A 20115-nucleotide genomic window follows, 5' to 3' on the forward strand; every position below is an offset into this window, starting at 1 on the left:
TAAAGAAACGCATCCTTTATTTGCTCTAAAGACAGTAAAACATTGTCCCTATCCAGGGTATCAATATTTTCAATCAGGGACTCTGACCAAGCTACCCCAGCACTGCACATCCAGGCTGTCGCTATAGCTGGTCGTAGTATAACACCTGTATGTGTGTATATACTTTTTTGGATATTTTCCATCCTCCTATCTGCTGGATCTTTAAGTGCGGCCGTCTCAGGAGAGGGTAACGCCACTTGTTTTGATAAGCGTGTGAGCGCCTTGTCCACCCTAGGAGGTGTTTCCCAGCGCGCCCTAACCTCTGGCGGGAAAGGGTATAAAGCCAATAACTTCTTTGAAATTAGCAGTTTTTTATCGGGGGCAACCCACGCTTCATCACACACCTCATTTAATTCATCTGATTCAGGAAAAACTATAGGTAGTTTTTTCACACCCCACATAATACCCTGTTTTGTGGTACCTGTAGTATCAGCAATATGTAACGCCTCCTTCATTGCCAAAATCATATAACGTGTGGCCCTACTGGAAAATACGATTGATTCGTCACCACTGGAATCAGTGCCTGTGTCTGGGTCCGTGTCGACCGACTGAGGTAACGGGCGTTTTACAGCCCCTGACGGTGTTTGAGGCGCCTGGACAGGTGCTGATTGATTGTCCGGCCGTCTCATGTCGTCAAACGACTGCTTTAGCGTGTTGACACTATCCCGTAATTCCATAAATAAAGCCATCCATTCTGGTGTCGACTCCCTAGGGGGTGACATCCCCATATTTGGCAATTGCTCCGCCTCCACACCAATATCGTCCTCATACATGTCGACACACACGTACCGACACACAGCAGACACACAGGGAATGCTCTTAAAGAAGACAGGACCCCACTAGCCCTTTGGGGAGACAGAGGGAGAGTTTGCCAGCACACACCAAAAGCGCTATATATGACAGGGATAGCCTTATAATAAGTGCTCCCTATATAGCTGCTTTAATATATATAAGTTTGCCACAATTTTGCCCCCCCTCTCTTGTTTTACCCTGTTTCTGTAGTGCAGTGCAGGGGAGAGCCTGGGAGCCTTCCTGACCAGCGGAGCTGTGTGAGGAAAATGGCGCTGTGTGCTGAGGAGATAGGCCCCGCCCCTTTTTCGGCGGGCTCGTCTCCCGCTCTTTAACGGATTCTGGCAGGGGTTAAATATCTCCATATAGCCCCCGGAGGCTATATGTGAGGTATTTTATGCCAAAAAATAGGTTTACATTGCTTCCCAGGGCGCCCCCCCCCAGCGCCCTGCACCCTCAGTGACTGCCGTGTGAAGTGTGCTGAGAGCAATGGCGCACAGCTGCAGTGCTGTGCGCTACCTTAAGAAGACTGAGGAGTCTTCTGCCGCCGATTCTGGACCTTCTTCTCTTTTCAGCATCTGCAAGGGGGCCGGCGGCGAGGCTCCGGTGACCATCCAGGCTGTACCTGTGATCGTCCCTCTGGAGCTAATGTCCAGTAGCCAAAGAAGCCAATCCATCCTGCACGCAGGTGAGTTCACTTCTTCTCCCCTAAGTCCCTCGTTGCAGTGATCCTGTTGCCAGCAGGACTCACTGTAAAATAAAAAACCTAAGCTAAACTTTTCTAAGCAGCTCTTTAGGAGAGCCACCTAGATTGCACCCTTCTCGGACGGGCACAAAAACCTAACTGAGGCTTGGAGGAGGGTCATAGGGGGAGGAGCCAGTACACACCACCTGATCATAAAGCTTTACTTTTTGTGCCCTGTCTCCTGCGGAGCCGCTATTCCCCATGGTCCTTTCAGGAACCCCAGCATCCACTAGGACGATAGAGAAATACATTTTGTAGCGTTTGGAGAAAATAAGATTTTACTCACCGGTAAATCTATTTCTCGTAGTCCGTAGTGGATGCTGGGGACTCCGTAAGGACCATGGGGAATAGACGGACTCCGCAGGAGACTGGGCACTCTAAAGAAAGATTTAGTACTACTGGTGTGCACTGGCTCCTCCCTCTATGCCCCTCCTCCAGACCTCAGTTAAGGAAACTGGGCCCGGAAGAGCTGACATTACAAGGAAAGGATTTTGGAATCCAGGGTAAGACTCATACCAGCCACACCGTTTTACTCGTGATAAACTTACCCAGTTAACAGTATGAACAACAAACAAGCATCACTCAACTGATGCCACATAACATAACCCTTTAGTAAGCAATAACTATATACACGTATTGCAGAAAGTCCGCACTTGGGACGGGCGCCCAGCATCCACTACGGACTACGACAAATAGATTTACTGGTGAGTAAAATCTTATTTTCTCTAACGTCCTAGTGGATGCTGGGGACTCCGTAAGGACCATGGGGATTATACCAAAGCTCCCAAACGGGCGGGTGAGTGCGGATGACTCTGCAGTACCGAATGGGCAAACTCAAGGTCCTCCTCAGCCAGGGTATCAAACTTGTAGAACTTTGCAAATGTGTTTGAACCCGACCAAGTAGCAGCTCGGCAAAGCTGTAATGCCGAGACCCCTCGGGCAGCCGCCCAAGAAGAGCCCACCTTTTTTGTGGAATGGGCTTTCACTGATTTTGGATGCGGCAATCCAGCCGCAGAATGAGCCTGCTGAATCGTGCCACAGATGCAGCGAGCAATAGTTTGCTTTGAAGCAGGAGCACCCAGCTTGTTGGATGCATACAGGACAAACAGCGAGTCAGTCTTCCTGACTCCAGCCGTTCTGGTCACATAAATCTTCAAAGCCCGGACTACGTCGAGCAACTTTGAATCCTCCAAGTCACGAGTAGCCGCAGGCACCACAATAGGTTGGTTCAAATGAAAGGATGACACCACCTTCGGCAGAAATTGCGGACGAGTCCGCAATTCTGCCCTATCCATATGGAAAACCAGATAGGGGCTTTTACATGACAAAGCCGCCAATTCTGACACACGCCTAGCCAAAGCTAAGGCCAACAGCATGACCACTTTCCACGTGAGATACTTTAGCTCCACGGTCTTAAGTGGCTCACACCAGTGGGATTTCAGGAAACTCAACACCATGTTAAGATCCCAAGGTGCCACTGGTGGCACAAAAGGGGGCTGAATATGCAGCACTCCCTTAACAAACGTCTGAACCTCAGGCAGTGAAGCCAGTTCTTTTTGGAAGAAAATGGATAGGGCCGAAATCTGGACCTTTATGGACCCTAATTTCAGGCCCATAGTCACTCCTGACTGTAGGAAGTGCAGGAATCGACCCAGCTGGAATTCCTCTGTAGGGGCCTTCCTGGCCTCACACCAAGCAACATATTTTCGCCATATACGGTGATAATGCTTTGCTGTCACATCCTTCCTAGCCTTCATCAGCGTAGGAATAACTTCATCCGGAATGCCTTTTTCCGCTAGGATCCGGCGTTCAACCGCCATGCCGTTAAACGCAGCCGCGGTAAGTCTTGGAACAGACAGGGCCCTTGTTGTAACAGGTCCTGTCTGAGAGGCAGAGGCCACGGGTCCTCTGTAAGCATTTCTTGCAATTCCGGGTACCAAGTCCTTCTTGGCCAATCCGGAACAATGAGTATTGTTCTCACTCCTCTTTCTTACAATTCTCAGCACCTTTGGTATGAGAGGAAGAGGAGGAAACACATAGACCGACTGGAACACCCACGGTGTTACTAGAGCGACCACAGCTATCACCTGAGGGTCCCTTGACCTGGCGCAATATCTTTTTAGCTTTTTGTTGAGACGGGACGCTATCATGTCCACCTGTGGCAGTTCCCATCGATTTGCAATCTGCGTGAAGACTTCTTGATGAAGTCCCCACTCTCCCGGGTGGAGGTCGTGCCTGCTGAGGAAGTCTGCTTCCCAGTTGTCCACTCCCGGCATGAACACTGCTGACAGTGCTAGTACGCGATTCTCCGCCCAACGAAGAATCCTGGTGGCTTCTGCAATTGCCACCCTGCTTCTTGTGCCGCCCTGGCGGTTTACATGGGCCCCTGCCGTGATGTTGTCTGACTGAATCAGCACTGGTTGGTTTCGAAGCAGAGGCTCCGCTTGACTCAAGGCGTTGTATATGGCCCTTAGTTCCAGGATATTGATGTGCAGACAAGTCTCCTGACTTGACCACAGCCCCTGGAAGTTTCTTCCTTGAGTGACTGCCCCCCATCCTCGGAGGCTTGCATCCGTGGTCCCCAGGACCCAGTCCTGTATGCCGAACCTGCGGCCCTCGAGGAGGTGAGCACTTTGTAGCCACCACAGAAGAGACACCCTGGCCCTGGGGGACAGGGTGATCAGCCGATGCATCTGAAGATGCGTTCCGGACCACTTGTCCAACAGATCCCACTGAAAGATCCTCGCATGGAACCTGCCGAAGGGAATGGCTTCGTATGACGCCACCATCTTTCCCAGGACTCGCGTGCAGTGATGCACAGATACCTGTTTTGGTTTTAGGAGGCCTCTGACCAGAGTCACGAGCTCCTGAGCCTTCTCCTCTGGGAGAAACACCTTTTTCTGGTTTGTGTCCAGAATCATGCCCAGGAAGGGCAGACGCGTCGTAGGAATCAGCTGCGACTTTGGAATATTCAGAATCCAGCCGTGCTGTTGCAACACTTCCTGAGAGAGTGCTACGCTGATCAGCAACCGCTCCCTGGACCTCACCTTTATGAGGAGATCGTCCAAGTATGGGATAATCGTAACCCCTTGCTTCCGAAGGAGCACCATCATTTCCGCCATCACCTTGGTAAATATTCTCGGTGCCGTGGACAGGCCAAACGGCAACGTCTGGAATTGGTAATGACAGTCCTGTACCACAAACCTGAGGTACTCCTGATGAGGTGGATAAGTGGGGACATGCAAGTACGCATCCTTTATGTCCAGAGACACCATAAAATCCCCCTCTTCCAGGCTTGCAATGACCGCTCTGAGCGATTCCATTTTGAACTTGAATCTTTTCAGATAAATGTTCTGGGATTTTAAATTCAATATGGGTCTGACCGAACCGTCCGGTTTCGGTACCACAAACATTGTGGAATAGTATCCTCTTCCTTGTTGAAGGAGGGGAACCTTTACCACCACCTGCTGGAGATATAACTTGTGAATTGCCGCTAACACTACTTCCCTTTCTATGGGGGAAGCTGGCAGGGCCGATTTGAGGTAACGGTGAGGGGGCATCACCTCGAATTCCAGCTTGTATCCCTGAGACACAATCTGTATAGCCCAGGGATCCACCTGTGAGCGAACCCACTGGTGGCTGAAATTTCGGAGACGCGCCCCCACCGCTCCTGTGGAGCCCCAGCTTCATGCGGTGGATTTAGTGGAAGCCGGGGAGGACTTCTGTTCCTGGGAACTAGCTGAACGGTGCAGCTTCTTTCCTCTACCCCTGCCTCTGGCCAGAAAGGACGCACCTCTGACCTTCTTGCTTCTCTGTGATCGAAAGGACTGCATTTGGTAATACGGTGCTTTCTTAGGCTGTGAGGGAATATATGGCAAAAAGTTTGACTTCCCAGCCGTAGCTGTGGAAACTAGGTCCGAGAGACCGTCCCCAAACAATTCCTCACCCTTGTAAGGTAACACCTCCATGTGCTTTTTGGAGTCGGCATCACCTGTCCATTGCAGAGTCCACAGGACCCTTCTGGCAGAAATTGACATTGCATTTATTCTAGAGCCCAGTAGGCAAATGTCCCTCTGGGAATCCCTCATATATAGGAAAGCGTCTTTTATATGCCCCAGGGTCAGTAAAATGGTATCCTTGTCTAAGGTATCCATTTCCTCAGACAGATTATCTGTCCATGCTGCTACAGCACTACACATCCAGGCCGACGCAATAGCCGGCCTCAGTATAGTACCTGAGTGTGCATAAACAGACTTCAGGATACTTTCCTGCTTCCTATCTGCAGGATAGGGCGGCCGTATCCTGTGACGGCAGGGCCACCTTTTTAGATAAGCGTGTCAGAGCTTTATCTACCCTAGGGAAGGATTCCCAGCGCATCCTGTCCGTTGGCGGGAAAGGGTACGCCATAAGTAACCTTTTGGAAATCAGCACTTTCTTATCGGGGGAATCCCATGCTTTTTCACATAATTCATTTAACTCATGTGAAGGGGGAAAAGTCACCTCTCGCTTTTTCTCCCCATACATATACACCCTTTTGTCAGGGACAGGGTTTTCCTCAGATATGTGCAATACATCCTTCATTGCTATAATCATGTATCGGATGGCTCTAGTCATTTTAGGCTGCAACTTTGCCTCATCGTGATCGACACTGGAGTCAGAATCCGTGTCGACATCTGTGTCAACCAACTGGGATAGTGGGCGTTTTTGAGACCCTGACGGCCTCTGAGCTGTAGAACCAGACACGGGTTGAGACCCTGACTGATTATCCAACCTTTTATGCAAGGAGCTTACGTTATCATTTAACACCTTCCACATATCCATCCAATCAGGTGTCGGCGCCGTCGGCGGCGACACCACAGTCACTTGCACTTGTTCTGCCTCTACGTAACCGTCCTCGTCAAACATGTCGACACAAACGTACCGACACACCACACACACACAGGGAATGCTCTAATTGAGGACAGGACCCCACAAGGCCTTTTGGGGAGACAGAGAGAGAGTATGCCAGCACACACCCCAGCGCTATATAACCCAGGGATTACACAGTAACTTAGTGTTTACCCAGTAGCTGCTGTTTATGATAATTTGCGCCTAAATTTATGTGCCCCCCCTCTCCTTTTACCCTTTTTCTACCTTGATACTGCAGGGGAGAGCCTTGGAAGCTTCCTCTCAGCGGAGCTGTGAAGAGAAAATGGCGCTGGTTAGTGCTGAGGAAGAAAGCCCCGCCCCCTCAGCGGCAGGCTTTTGTCACGGGTCTGTCATAAAATGGCTGGGGCTCGTACATATATACAGTGCCCAGCTGTATATATGTGTCTTTTTGCCAAGAGGTATCCTAATTGCTGCCCAGGGCGCCCCCCCCTGCACCCTACAGTGACCGGAGTGTGTGGGTAGTGTGGGCGCAATGGCGCACAGCTGCAGTGCTGTGCGCTACCTCATGTGAAGACAGGAGTCTTCTGCCGCCGATTTCGATGTCTTCTTGCTTCTGCCGGCTTCTGACTTCTGGCTCTGCGAGGGGGACGGCGGCGCGGCTCCGGGAACGGACGACAAGGTCAGGTCCTGTGTTCGATCCCTCTGGAGCTAATGGTGTCCAGTAGCCTAAGAAGCGCAACCTAGCCTCAGTTAGTAGGTTTGCTTCTCTCCCCTCAGTCCCACGTAGCAGAGAGTCTGTTGCCAGCAGAAGCTCTCTGAAAATAAAAAAAACCTAACTAAAATACTTTCTTATTAGCAAGCTCAGGAGAGCTCACTAAAAGCACCCAGCTCTGGCCGGTCACAGATTCTAACTGAGGTCTGGAGGAGGGGCATAGAAGGAGGAGCCAGTGCACACCAGGTAGTACTAAATCTTTCTTAGAGTGCCCAGTCTCCTGCGGAGCCCGTCTATTCCCCATGGTCCTTACGGAGTCCCCAGCATCCACTAGGACGTTAGAGAAATATGTAATTGCATGGATGATGGAATTGGCCAGATATTGCTCTTGGTGGGTTCAAAAGCAACTACCACACATATTGACCAGTTATACCTGGAAATGCAGTTTGCTGCGAGACCGCAATTATCTGTGTGTATGGACTGGCCAACCACACTAAATTTTACCTTTGAGATCAGTTCGGTCCAAGTAATGAGGAGTCCAATTTGGTCATTTGCTGGTGTAACGCAACAATACATTTATCTGACTGAACCGCCCAATATCTACGGGTCATCCAGTTAATTGTATAAGTAAGTGTATGTGTGCGACCAATCTCAAAATATCGGTCTATCCTGCGGGATCATTCAGAGTGTCGATCTGCTGCAGTATTTTTAAGTTACAAGTCAGCTGCATCAGGTAATGAATGCACTGTCATGGGCAGCCAATGGCCTGTTCCTTCACTGGGGAAGAACTATGACATGTCTCCTCCCCAGGGGAGGGACCCAGATATTGTGGGCTATACACTGTGTATAGCCACCATATCTGCTGGATAGGTATATAGATCACATTCATTAGGTATTTGAAAATACCTACTACCTAGGTTTCATCAGTATTGACGGGACAAAATAGCCTTTGCTTTGTTTGTATGCAAATAAGGGAAATCTTAGTTCTTGGCAATAAGTATCCACAATAACCTACAGCACAAGTAATTAATGGTAAGAGGATGTTCTGCAAAACTTACATATCAAATGCAGACATCTTCATGACGCCAACACAAAGAGCATGCTGCTTCCCCTCTGCCATTATTGCCTGTTTGCAGACATTAAGGACACAACAAAAAGCAGTAGGAGCACCAGCACATTTCCTACATCTTACTTGAAATAAATACATTAAGAATATATCATTAAAAAATAATAATAGCATTAACAGAATATGGAATACATGTGGCTTGAGATTGCTGTTGAAGGTATGATGCAATGCAAAGCTTCAAAACAGAATGAAATAAAAAATGTGAAGGGGTAGATTCACTACTGCAGTCTGTCAATGTTTTTTGTTTGTTTTTTTAAACGAATGAATTTACTTATGGCCGCACCATAAATCCATAGACCGTATTGAATAACCTCACTCTATGCACCAGTGACAGCCCCAGAGCAACTTCCATCATTGTTTGGCTTGTCTTATATAATAGTATGCTGAAGACTGTTTCGGTTTAACCCCAGACATATCCACAAGAGGTCTAGATTACAATGATCAAACAGATTTGTACATTTTTTTTTTTTTTTTTTTTTAAACGAATAACTAATTTCTATATTTCCATACTAAAGAGTTGTATACCTAGTTTTGGGCTCTCTACACAGTCAATAGCCCCCATTAATCATCAGTACTCCAGTCTAATGAGATTACCTAAATCATCGTTTAGCTAGATTTTGTTTTGATTTTTTTTTACATTATTCAATTTTTGATCATAAAGTGTCATGGGAGTTTTATCTCCTAAGACAGTATGCCCTAGCATTGTTCGACAGCCACAGACATACTTGCGCTTCTAGCTCTATCAGAACTAGCGTTACCAAGCAGCTAATAGCTACGAAGGTGTACTGGATTTTAATTTTATTTTTTAAAGCTGTACACATTGCCCCAACCTCCACCAAATCAGTTATTGAGCACGGGGCTATTTACCGTGGGGGCAGCCTGCATGTGTTTGCTTGTTTTTTAGCCGCATTCTGATCAGGCAAAGGATGGCACACATTACAATATTACCAGGGTGTCTATGTTATGGTGTGCCCAGGTCAGAATATCACATTGCACAGATTTATTGGTAATTGGCGCTGGTTACTCTCTTGGAGGAGCGGGATCATCTCTTTATTTTTATTTTTTTCCATTTCTTTTAAATAACCAATGCATAATTGGTGCCTAAATATTAATTTAGCAAAATAACATTCAGTCTATTTTTAATAGTTATCTCTATAATACCCCTTTTACGCCACCTCTACGACCTGGGTAATTAACAGGTTAACCTGAGTTGCGGCTCGGAATGAAAAGGTACCCAAAAAAGAAAAAAAAAAGAAAAAAATAAGATTTTACTCACCGGTAAATCTATTTCTCGTAGTCCGTAGTGGATGCTGGGTACTCCGTAAGGACCATGGGGAATAGACGGGCTCCGCAGGAGACTGGGCACTTCTTTAAAGAAAAGATTAGGTACTACATCTGGTGTGCACTGGCTCCTCCCTCTATGCCCCTCCTCCAGACCTCAGTTAGGGAAACTGTGCCCGGAAGAGCTGACATTACAAGGAAAGGATTTGGAATCCAGGGTAAGACTCATACCAGCCACACCAATCACACCGTACAACTCGTGATAACTATACCCAGTTAACAGTATGAACAACAACTGAGCCTCATTAAACTGATGGCTCAGAACAAAAAACCCTATAGTTAAGCAATAACTATATACAAGTATTGCAGAATTCCACACTTGGGACGGGCTCCCAGCATCCACTACGGACTACGAGAAATAGATTTACCGGTGAGTAAAATCTTATTTTCTCTGACGTCCTAGTGGATGCTGGGTACTCCGTAAGGACCATGGGGATTATACCAAAGCTCCCAAACGGGCGGGAGAGTGCGGATGACACTGCAGCACCGAATGAGCAAACTCAAGGTCCTCCTCAGCCAGAGTATCAAACTTGTAGAATTTTGCAAACGTGTTTGATCCCGAGCAGGTAGCAGCTCGGCAAAGTTGTAAAGCCGAGACCCCTCGGGCAGCCGCCCAAGAAGAGCCCACCTTCCTCGTGGAATGGGCTTTGACTGATTTAGGATGCGGCAGTCCAGCCGCAGAATGTGCAAGTTGAATCGTGCTACAGATCCAGCGAGCAATAGTCTGCTTAGAAGCAGGAGCACCCAGCTTGTTGGGTGCATGCAGGATAAACAGCGAGTCAGTTTTTCTGACTCTAGCCGTCCTGGAAACATAGATTTTCAGGGCCCGGACTACATCCAGCAACTTGGAAGCCTCCAAGTCCCGAGTAGCCGCAGGCACCACAATAGGTTGGTTCAAATGAAACGCTGATACCACCTTAGGGAGAAATTGGGGACGAGTCCTCAATTCTGCCCTGTCCATATGGAAGATCAGATAGGGGCTTTTACATGACAAAGCCGCCAATTCTGACACACGCCTAGCCGAAGCCAAGGCCAAAAGCATGACCACTTTCCACGTGAGATATTTCAACTCCACGGTCTGAAGTGGCTCAAACCAATGTGATTTTAGGAAATCCAACACAACGTTGAGATCCCAAGGTGCCACTGGAGGCACAAAAGGGGGCTGAATATGTAGCACTCCCTTAACAAACGTCTGAACTTCAGGCAGTGAAGCCAGTTCTTTTTGAAAGAAAATAGACAGGGCCGAAATCTGGACTTTAATGGATCCCAATTTTAGGCCCATAGTCACTCCTGACTGTAGGAAGTGCAGAAATCGACCCAGCTGAAATTCTTCTGTTGGGGCCTTCATAGCCTCACACCAAGCAACATATTTTCGCCATATGCGGTGATAATGTTTTGCTGTCACATCCTTCCTAGCTTTTATCAGCGTAGCAATGACTTCAACCGGAATGCCCTTTTCCATCAGGATCCGGCGTTCAACCGCCATGCCGTCAAACGCAGCCGCGGTATGTCTTGGAACAGACAGGGCCCCTGCTGTAGCAGGTCCTGTCTGAGAGGCAGAGGCCAAGGGTCCTCTGAGATCATTTCTTGTAGTTCCGGGTACCAAGTCCTTCTTGGCCAATCCGGAACGATGAGTATAGTTCTTACTCCTCTCTTTCTTATTATCCTCAGTACCTTTGGTATAAGAGGAAGAGGAGGGAACACATAAACCGACTGGTACACCCACGGTGTCACTAGAGCGTCCACAGCTATCGCCTGAGGGTCCCTTGACCTGGCGCAATATCTTTTTAGCTTTTTGTTGAGGCGGGACGCCATCATGTCCACCTGTGGCCTTACCCAACGATTTACAATCAGCTGGAAGACTTCTGGATGAAGTCCCCACTCTCCCGGGCGGAGGTCGTGCCTGCTAAGGAAGTCTGCTTCCCAGTTGTCTACTCCCGGAATGAACACTGCTGACAGTGCTATCACATGATTTTCCGCCCATCGGAGAATCCTTGTGGCTTCTGCCATGGCCATCCTGCTTCTTGTGTCGCCCTGTCGGTTTACATGGGCGACCGTCGTGATGTTGTCTGACTGAATCAGCACCGGCTGGTTTTGAAGCAGGGGTTTTGATTGACTTAGGGCATTGTAAATGGCCCTTAGTTCCAGAATATTTATGTGTAGGGAAGCCTCCTGACTCGACCATTGTCCTTGGAAGTTTCTTCCCTGAGTGACTGCCCCCCAACCTCGGAGGCTTGCATCACCAGGACCCAGTCCTGTATGCCGAATCTGCGGCCCTCGAGAAGATGAGTACTCTGCAGCCACCACAGCAGAGACACCCTGGCCCTCGGGGACAGGGTGATTAGCCGATGCATCTGAAGATGCGATCCGGACCACTTGTCTAACAGATCCCACTGAAAGATCCTTGCATGGAACCTGCCGAATGGAATTGCCTCGTAAGAAGCTACCATCTTTCCCAGGACTCGCGTGCAGTGATGCACCGACACCTGTTTTGGTTTCAGGAGGTCTCTGACCAGAGATGACAACTCCTTGGCCTTCTCCTCCGGGAGAAACACCTTCTTCTGTTCGGTGTCCAGAATCATACCCAGGAACAGCAGACGCGTCGTAGGAACCAGCTGCGACTTTGGGATATTCAGAATCCAGCCGTGCTGTTGTAGCACTTCCTGAGATAGTGCTACTCCGACCAACAACTGCTCCATGGACCTCGCCTTTATAAGGAGATCGTCCAAGTACGGGATAATTATAACTCCCTTCTTTCGAAGGAGTATCATAATTTCGGCCATTACTTTGGTAAATACCCTCGGTGCCGTGGACAGACCAAACGGCAACGTCTGGAATTGGTAATGGCAGTCCTGTACCACAAAACGGAGGTACACCTGGTGAGGTGGGTAAATGGGGACATGTAGGTAAGCATCCTTGATGTCCAGTGATACCATGTAATCCCCCTCTTCCAGGCTTGCAATAACCGCCCTGAGCGATTCCATTTTGAACTTGAACTTCCTTATATAAGTGTTCAAGGATTTCAAATATAGAATGGGTCTCACCGAACCGTCTGGTTTCGGTACCACAAACATCGTGGAATAGTAACCCCGTCCCTGTTGAAGGAGGGGAACTTTGATTATCACCTGCTGGAGATACAGCTTGTGAATTGCCGCCAGTACTACCTCCCTGTCCTGGGGAGTAGCTGGCAAGGCTGATTTGAGGTAAGGGGGAGACGTCTCGAACTCCAGCTTGTATCCCTGAGATACCACTTGTAGAACCCAGAGATCCACCTGTGAGCGAACCCACTGGTCGCTGAAGTTCCAGAGACGGGCCCCCACCGCACCTGGCTCCGCATGTGGAGCCCCAGCGTCATGCGGTGGACTTAGTGGAAGCAGGGGAGGATTTTTGTTCTTGGGAACTGGCTGTATGGTGCAGCTTTTTCCCTCTACCCCTGCCTCTGGGCAGAAAGGACGCGCCTCTAACCCGTTTGCCTTTCTGAGGCCGAAATGACTGTACTTGATAATACGGTGCTTTCTTAGGCTGTGAGGAAACCTGAGGTAAAAAAGTCGACTTCCCAGCTGTTGCTGTGGATACGAGGTCCGAAAGACCGTCCCCAAACAATTCCTCACCCTTATAAGGCAAAATTTCCATGTGCCTTTTAGAATCAGCATCACCTGTCCACTGCCGAGTCCATAATACTCTCCAGGCAGAAATGGACATTGCATTAATTCTAGATGCCAGACTACGTCTTTAATATGCTCTATGGTTAGCAATATAGTGTCCCTGTCAAGGGAATCAATGTTATCAGACAGGGAATCAGACCACGCTGCTGCAGCACTACACATCCATGCTGAAGCAATAGCAGGTCTCAGTATAGTACCTGAATGTGTATACACAGACTTCAGGATAGCCTCCTGCTTTCTATCTGCAGGCTCCTTTAAGACGGCCGTATCCTGAGAAGGCAGTGCCACCTTTTTTGATAAGCGTGTGAGCGCCTTGTCCACCTTAGGGGATGTCTCCCAGCGTAACCTATCCGTTGGCGGGAAAGGGTACGCCATTAGTAACCGCTTAGAAATCACTAGCTTCTTATCTGGGGAACCCCATGCTTCTTCACACAATTCATTTAACTCATCAGATGGGGGAAAAGTCACTGGCTGCTTTTTCTCCCCAAACAGAATACCCTTTTTTGTGGTAACCGGGTTAATGTCAGAAATGTGCAACACATTTTTCATTGCCGTAATCATGCATCGGATGGCCCTAGTGGATTGTATATTTGTCTCATCCTCGTCGACACTGGAGTCAGACTCCGTGTCGACATCTGTGTCTGCCATCTGAGGTAGCGGGCGTTTTTGAGCCCCTGACGGCCTCTGAGATGCCTGGGCAGGCGTGGGCTGAGATGCCGGCTGTCCCAAAGCTGCGTCATCGAACCTTTTATGCAAGGAGTTGACACTGTCGGTTAACACCTTACACATATCCATCCACTCAGGTGTCGGCCCCGCAGGGGGCGACATCACACTTATCGGCACCTGCTCCGCCTCCACGTAAGCGTCCTCATCAAACATGTCGACACAGCCGTACCGACACACCGCACACACACACAGGGAATGCTCTGACTGAGGACAGGACCCCACAAAGTCCTTTGGGGAGACAGAGAGAGAGTATGCCAGCACACACCAGAGCGCTATATAACAGAGGGATATACACTATACACAAAGTGAATTTCCCACTTATAGCTGCTTATATCACAATTTGCGCCTAAATTTATGTGCCCTCCCTCTCTTTTTTACCCTTTCTGTAGTGTATACTGCAGGGGAGAGCCTGGGGAGCGTCGTTCCAGCGGAGCTGTGAAGAGAAAATGGCGCTGGCTGTGCTGAGGGAGATAGCCCCGCCCCTTCAGCGGTGGGCTTCTCCCGCTTTTTATAACGTTAATGGCGGGGGTTTCTGCACATATACAGTGTTAAACACTGTATTATGTGCTTTTTTGTGCCAAAAGGTATATTAATTGCAGCCCAGGGCGCCCCCCCCAGCGCCCTGCACCCACCAGTGACCGGAGCGTGTGGTGTGCTGTGGGAGCAATGGCGCACAGCTGCAGTGCTGTGCGCTACCTTATTGAAGACCGGAGTCTTCAGCCGCCGATTTCCTCCGGTTTCTTCCGTCTTCTGGCTCTGCAAGGGGGATGGCGGCGCGGCTCTGGGCGCGGACGATCGAGGTCGGGCCCTGTGTTCGATCCCTCTGGAGCTAATGGTGTCCAGTAGCCTAGAAGCACAAGCTAGCTGCAAGCAGGTAGGTTTGCTTCTCTCCCCTAAGTCCCACGTAGCAGTGAGTCTGTTGCCAGCAGATCTCACTGAAAATAAAAAAACCTAACAAATACTTTTCTTTTTAGTGAACTCAGGAGAGCCCACTAAGTGCATCCAGCTCAGGCTGGGCACAGATTCTAACTGAGGTCTGGAGGAGGGGCATAGAGGGAGGAGCCAGTGCACACCAGATGTAGTACCTAATCTTTTCTTTAAAGAAGTGTCCAGTCTCCTGCGGAGCCCGTCTATTCCCCATGGTCCTTACGGAGTACCCAGCATCCACTAGGACGTCAGAGAAATTAAAAAAATTAAAAAAAGGTTGTGACCTGGGTTGGAAACAAGAGCAAGTCATGTAATGGGGCAGTGCGACTGGTCCTACCCGGGTCATTTGACAACGTAAGCCCCATATCTTGACATTGTAAGCTGCTACCAAGCAGCAGGAGAATCAATGCACAGCACAAGAAACAAAAACATTCCCTCCAAACTGTAATTAATCCATTTCTCATATATACAAATGTGCTAAACACAAATAAAGAGAGTTTACTACTTCAACCGGTGAGCTGTGTCACTCATGTTTTCCCATAATCGTGAAAGGATACAACTACAGTATCGGCTGCTGCAGGGTAAAGCTTCGCTCCAGGAGATGTTAAACCTGGGCACATGATATTTGCTCCACTTAGGACAAACTTTATGGCTCCTTTATCAACTTGCTGATGTGGGAGGATAAAAGGATCTAGGAGAAAAGAAAGAAAGAAGTTTAGAATAAAAACCATTGAACTGTAGAAATAATGCTATAGAATGAATTCGATCAAGAAAAAAAAATAAAAAAAAAATCACAGACAACAATGAACTTAAACATAACAGTCTCTGTAAGAAACTACAATATCAATTAAACATAAAGGCAAGTGGCAAAATAAAAATAAGATTTTACTTACCGATAAATCTATTTCTCATAGTCCGTAGTGGATGCTGGGGACTCCGTCAGGACCATGGGGAATAGCGGCTCCGCAGGAGACAGGGCACAAAAGCAAGCTTTTAGGATCACATGGTGTGTACTGGCTCCTCCCCCTATGACCCTCCTCCAAGCCTCAGTTAGGTACTGTGCCCGGACGAGCGTACACAATAAGGAAGGATCTTGAATCCCGGGTAAGACTCATACCAGCCACACCAATCACACCGTACAACTTGTGATTTGAACCCAGTTAACAGTATGATAACAATGAAGTAGCCTCTAAAAAAGATGGCTCACAACAATAATAACCCGATTTTTTTTTTTTTGTAACAATAACTATGTACAAGTAATGCAGACAATCCGCACTTGGGATGGGCGCCCAGCATCCACTACGGACTATGAGAAATAGATTTATCGGTAAGTAAAATCTTATTTTCTCTAACGTCCTAGTGGATGCTGGGGACTCCGTCAGGACCATGGGGATTATACCAAAGCTCCCAAACGGGCGGGAGAGTGCGGATGACTCTGCAGCACCGAATGAGAGAACTCCAGGTCCTCCTCAGCCAGGGTATCAAATTTGTAGAATTTAGCAAACGTGTTTGCCCCTGACCAAGTAGCTGCTCGGCAAAGTTGTAAAGCCGAGCCCCTCGGGCAGCCGCCCAAGATGAGCCCACCTTCCTTGTGGAATGGGCATTTACATATTTTGGCTGTGGCAGGCCTGCCACAGAATGTGCAAGCTGAATTGTACTACAAATCCAACGAGCAATAGTCTGCTTAGAAGCAGGAGCACCCAGCTTTTTGGGTGCCTACAATATAAACAGCAAGTCAGACTTTCTGACTCCAGCCGTCCTGGAAATATATATATATATATTTTCAGGGCCCTGACAACGTCTAGCAACTTGGAGTCCTCCAAGTCCCTAGTAGCCGCAGGCACCACAATAGGTTGTTTCAGGTGAAACGCTGACACTACCTTAGGAAGAAACTTGGGACGAGTCCGCAGTTCTGCCCTGTCCGAATGGAAAATCAAATATGGGCTTTTGTAAGACAAAGCCGCCAATTTTGACAATCGCCTGGCCGAGGCCAGGGCCAACAGCATGGTCACTTTCCATGTGAGATATTTCAAATCCACAGATTTGAGTGGTTCAAACCAATATGATTTGAGGAATCCCAACACTACGTTGAGATCCCACGGTGCCACTGGAGGCACACAAGGGCTGTATATGCAATACTCCCTTGACAAACGTCTGGACTTCAGGAACTGAAGCCAATTCTTTTTGGAAGAAAATCTATAGGGCCGAAACTTGAACCTTAATGGACCCCAATTTGAGGCTCATAGACACTCCTGTTTGCAGGAAGTGCAGAAATCGACCTAGTTGAAATTTTTTCGTGGGGCCTTCCTGGCCTCACCCACGCAACATATTTTTACCACATGTGGTGATAACGTTGTGCGGTCACCTCCTTCCTGGCTTTGACCAGGGTAGGTATGACCTCTTCCGGAATGCCTTTTCCCTTAGGATCCGGCGTTCAAACCGCCATGCCGTCAAACGCAGTCGCGGTAAGTCTTGGAACAGACAAGGTCCCTGCTGGAGCAGGTCCTTTCTTAAAGGCCGATGCCACGGTTCCTCTTGGAACAGACATGGTACTTGCTGAAAGCAAATCCCTTCTTAGCTCCCGAGGCCATTAGTCCTCTGTGAGCATCTCTTGAAGTTCCGGTTACCAAGTCCCTCGTGGCCAATCCGGAGCCACGAGTATAGTTCTTACTCCTCTATGTCTTTTAATTCTCAATACCTTGGTTATGAGAAGCAGAGAAGGGAGCACATACACCGACTGTTACACCCACGGTGTTACCAGGACGTCCACAGCTATCGCCTGAAGGTCTCGTGACCTGGCGCAATACCTGTCCCATTTTTTGTTCGGGCGGGACGCCATCATGTCCACCTTTGGTCTTTCCCAACGGTTCCCAATCATGCGGAAAACTTCCCGATGAAGTTCCCACTCTCCCGGGTGGAGGTCGTGCCTGCTGAGGAAGTCTGCTTCCCAGTCGTCCACTCCCGGAATGAACACTGCTGACAGTGCTATCACATGATTTTCCGCCTAGCGAAAAATCCTTGCAGTTTTGCCACTGCCCTCCTGCTTCTTGTGCCGCCCTTTCTGTTTACGTGGGCGACTGCCGTGATGTTATCCCACTGGATCAATACCGGCTGACCTTGAAGCAGAGGTCTTGCTAAGCTTAGAGCATTATAAATTTGCTCTTAGCTCCAGTATATTTATGTGGAGAGAATTCTCCAGACTTGATCACACTCCTTGTGTGACTGCTCCCCAGCCTCTCAGGCTGGCCTCCGTGGTCACGAGCATCCAATCCTGAATGCCGAATCTGCGGCCCTCTAGAAGATGAGCACTCTGTAATCACCACAGGAGAGACACCCTTGTCCTTGGATATAGGGTTATCCGCTGATGCATCTGAAGATGCGATCCGGACCATTTGTCCAGCAGATCCCACTGAAGAGTTCTTGCGTGAAATCTGCCGAATGGAAGCGCTTCGTAATAAGCCACCATTTTTTACCAGGACTCTTGTGCAATGATGCACTGACACTTTTCCTGGTTTTAGGAGGATCCCGATTAGCTCGGATAACTCCCTGGCTTTCTCCTCTGGGAGAAACACCTTTTCCTGGACTGTGTCCAAAATCATCCCTAGGACCAGCAGACGTGTCGTCGGAACAACTGCGGTTTTGGAATATTTAGAATCCACCCGTGCTGTCGTAGAACTACTTGAGATAGTGCTACTCCGACCTCCAACTGTTCTCTGGACCTTGTTCTTATCAGGAGGTCGTCCATTTTCTTTGAAGACGAATCCTCCTTTCGGTCATTACCTTGGTAAGGACCCCGGGGTGCCTTGGACAATCCAACGGCATCGTCTTGAAACTGATAGTGACAGTTCTGTACCACGAACTTGAGGTACCCTTGGTGAGAAAAGGCAAATTTTGGGACATGGAGGTAAGCATCCCTGATGTCCCGGGACACCATATAGTCCCCTTGTTCTTTGCTATCACTGCTCTGAGTGACTATCTGGATTTGAACCCTTGTAAGTGTTCAAATTTTTCAGATTTAGAATAGGTCTCACCTAGCCTTCAGTACCACCATATAGTGTGGAGTAATACCCCTTTCCTTGTTGTCGGAGGGGTAATTTTATTATCACCTGCTGGGAATACAGCTTGTGAATTGTTTTCAATACTGCCTCCCTGTCGGAGGGAGACATTGGTACAGCAGACTACAGGAACCTGCGAGGGGGGAAACCTCTCGACATTCCAATCTGTACCCCTTGGATACTACTTGTAGGATCCAGGGGTCCTGTACGGTCCCAGCGTCATGCTGAGAACTTGGTAGAAGCGGTGGAGGGCTTCTGTTCCTGGGAATGGGCTGCCTGCTGCAGTCTTCTTCCCTTTCCTCTATCCCTGGGCAGATATGACTCTTATAGGGACGAAAGGACTGAGGCTGAAAAGACGGTGTCTTTTTCTGCAGAGATGTGACTTAGGATAAAAAACGGTGGATTTTCCAGCAGTTGCCCTGGCCACCAGGTCCCATGGACCGACCCCAAATAACTCCTCCCCTTTATACGGCAATACATCTTTGTGCCGTTTGGAATCTGCATCACCTGACCACTGTCGTGTCCATAAACATCTTCTTGCAGATATGGACATCGCATTTACTCTTGATGCCAGAGTGCAAATATCCCTCTGCGCATCTCGCATATATAGAAATGCATCCTTTAAATGCTCTATAGTCAATAAAATACTGTCCCAGTCAAAGGTATCAATATTTTTAGTCAGGGAATCCGACCAAGCCACCTCAGCTCTGCACATCCAGGCTGAGGCGATCGCTGGTCGCAGTATAACACCAGCATGTGTGTGTATACTTTTTAGGATATTTTTCAGCCTCCTATCAGCTGGCTCCTTAAGTACGGCCCTATCCGTAGATGGTACCGCCACTTGTTCTGATAAGCGTGTGAGCGCCTTATCCACCCTGAGGGGTGTTTCCCACCGCGCCTTAACTTCTGGCGGGAAAGGGTATACCGCCAATAATTTTCTATCGGGGGAAACCCACGCATCATCACACACTTCATTTAATTTATCTGATTCAGGAAAAACTACAGGTAGTTTTTTCACCTCACACATAATACCCTTTTTTGTGGTACTTGGAGTATCAGAAATATGTAACACCTCCTTCATTGCCCTTAACGTGTGGCCCTAAAAGAAAATACGTTTGTTT

General features: G+C 48.5%; 1 protein-coding gene across 1 annotated transcript in view; it reads right to left on the minus strand.

Annotated features, from left to right (window-relative positions):
- MCTS1 (MCTS1 re-initiation and release factor) overlaps window positions 1-20115 on the minus strand; it is a 139425-nt gene that overhangs the window by 39253 nt on the left and 80057 nt on the right. The window contains exons 4-5 of the mRNA XM_063937224.1: window positions 15497-15630; window positions 8213-8280 (exon numbers count right to left, since the gene is read on the minus strand). Coding sequence (XP_063793294.1) covers window positions 8213-8280; window positions 15497-15630 — 202 coding nt within the window. The remainder of the gene's footprint in view (window positions 1-8212; window positions 8281-15496; window positions 15631-20115) is intronic.

This window comes from Pseudophryne corroboree, chromosome 8 (genome assembly GCF_028390025.1).
Source record: "Pseudophryne corroboree isolate aPseCor3 chromosome 8, aPseCor3.hap2, whole genome shotgun sequence".
NCBI lineage: Eukaryota > Metazoa > Chordata > Amphibia > Anura > Myobatrachidae > Pseudophryne > Pseudophryne corroboree.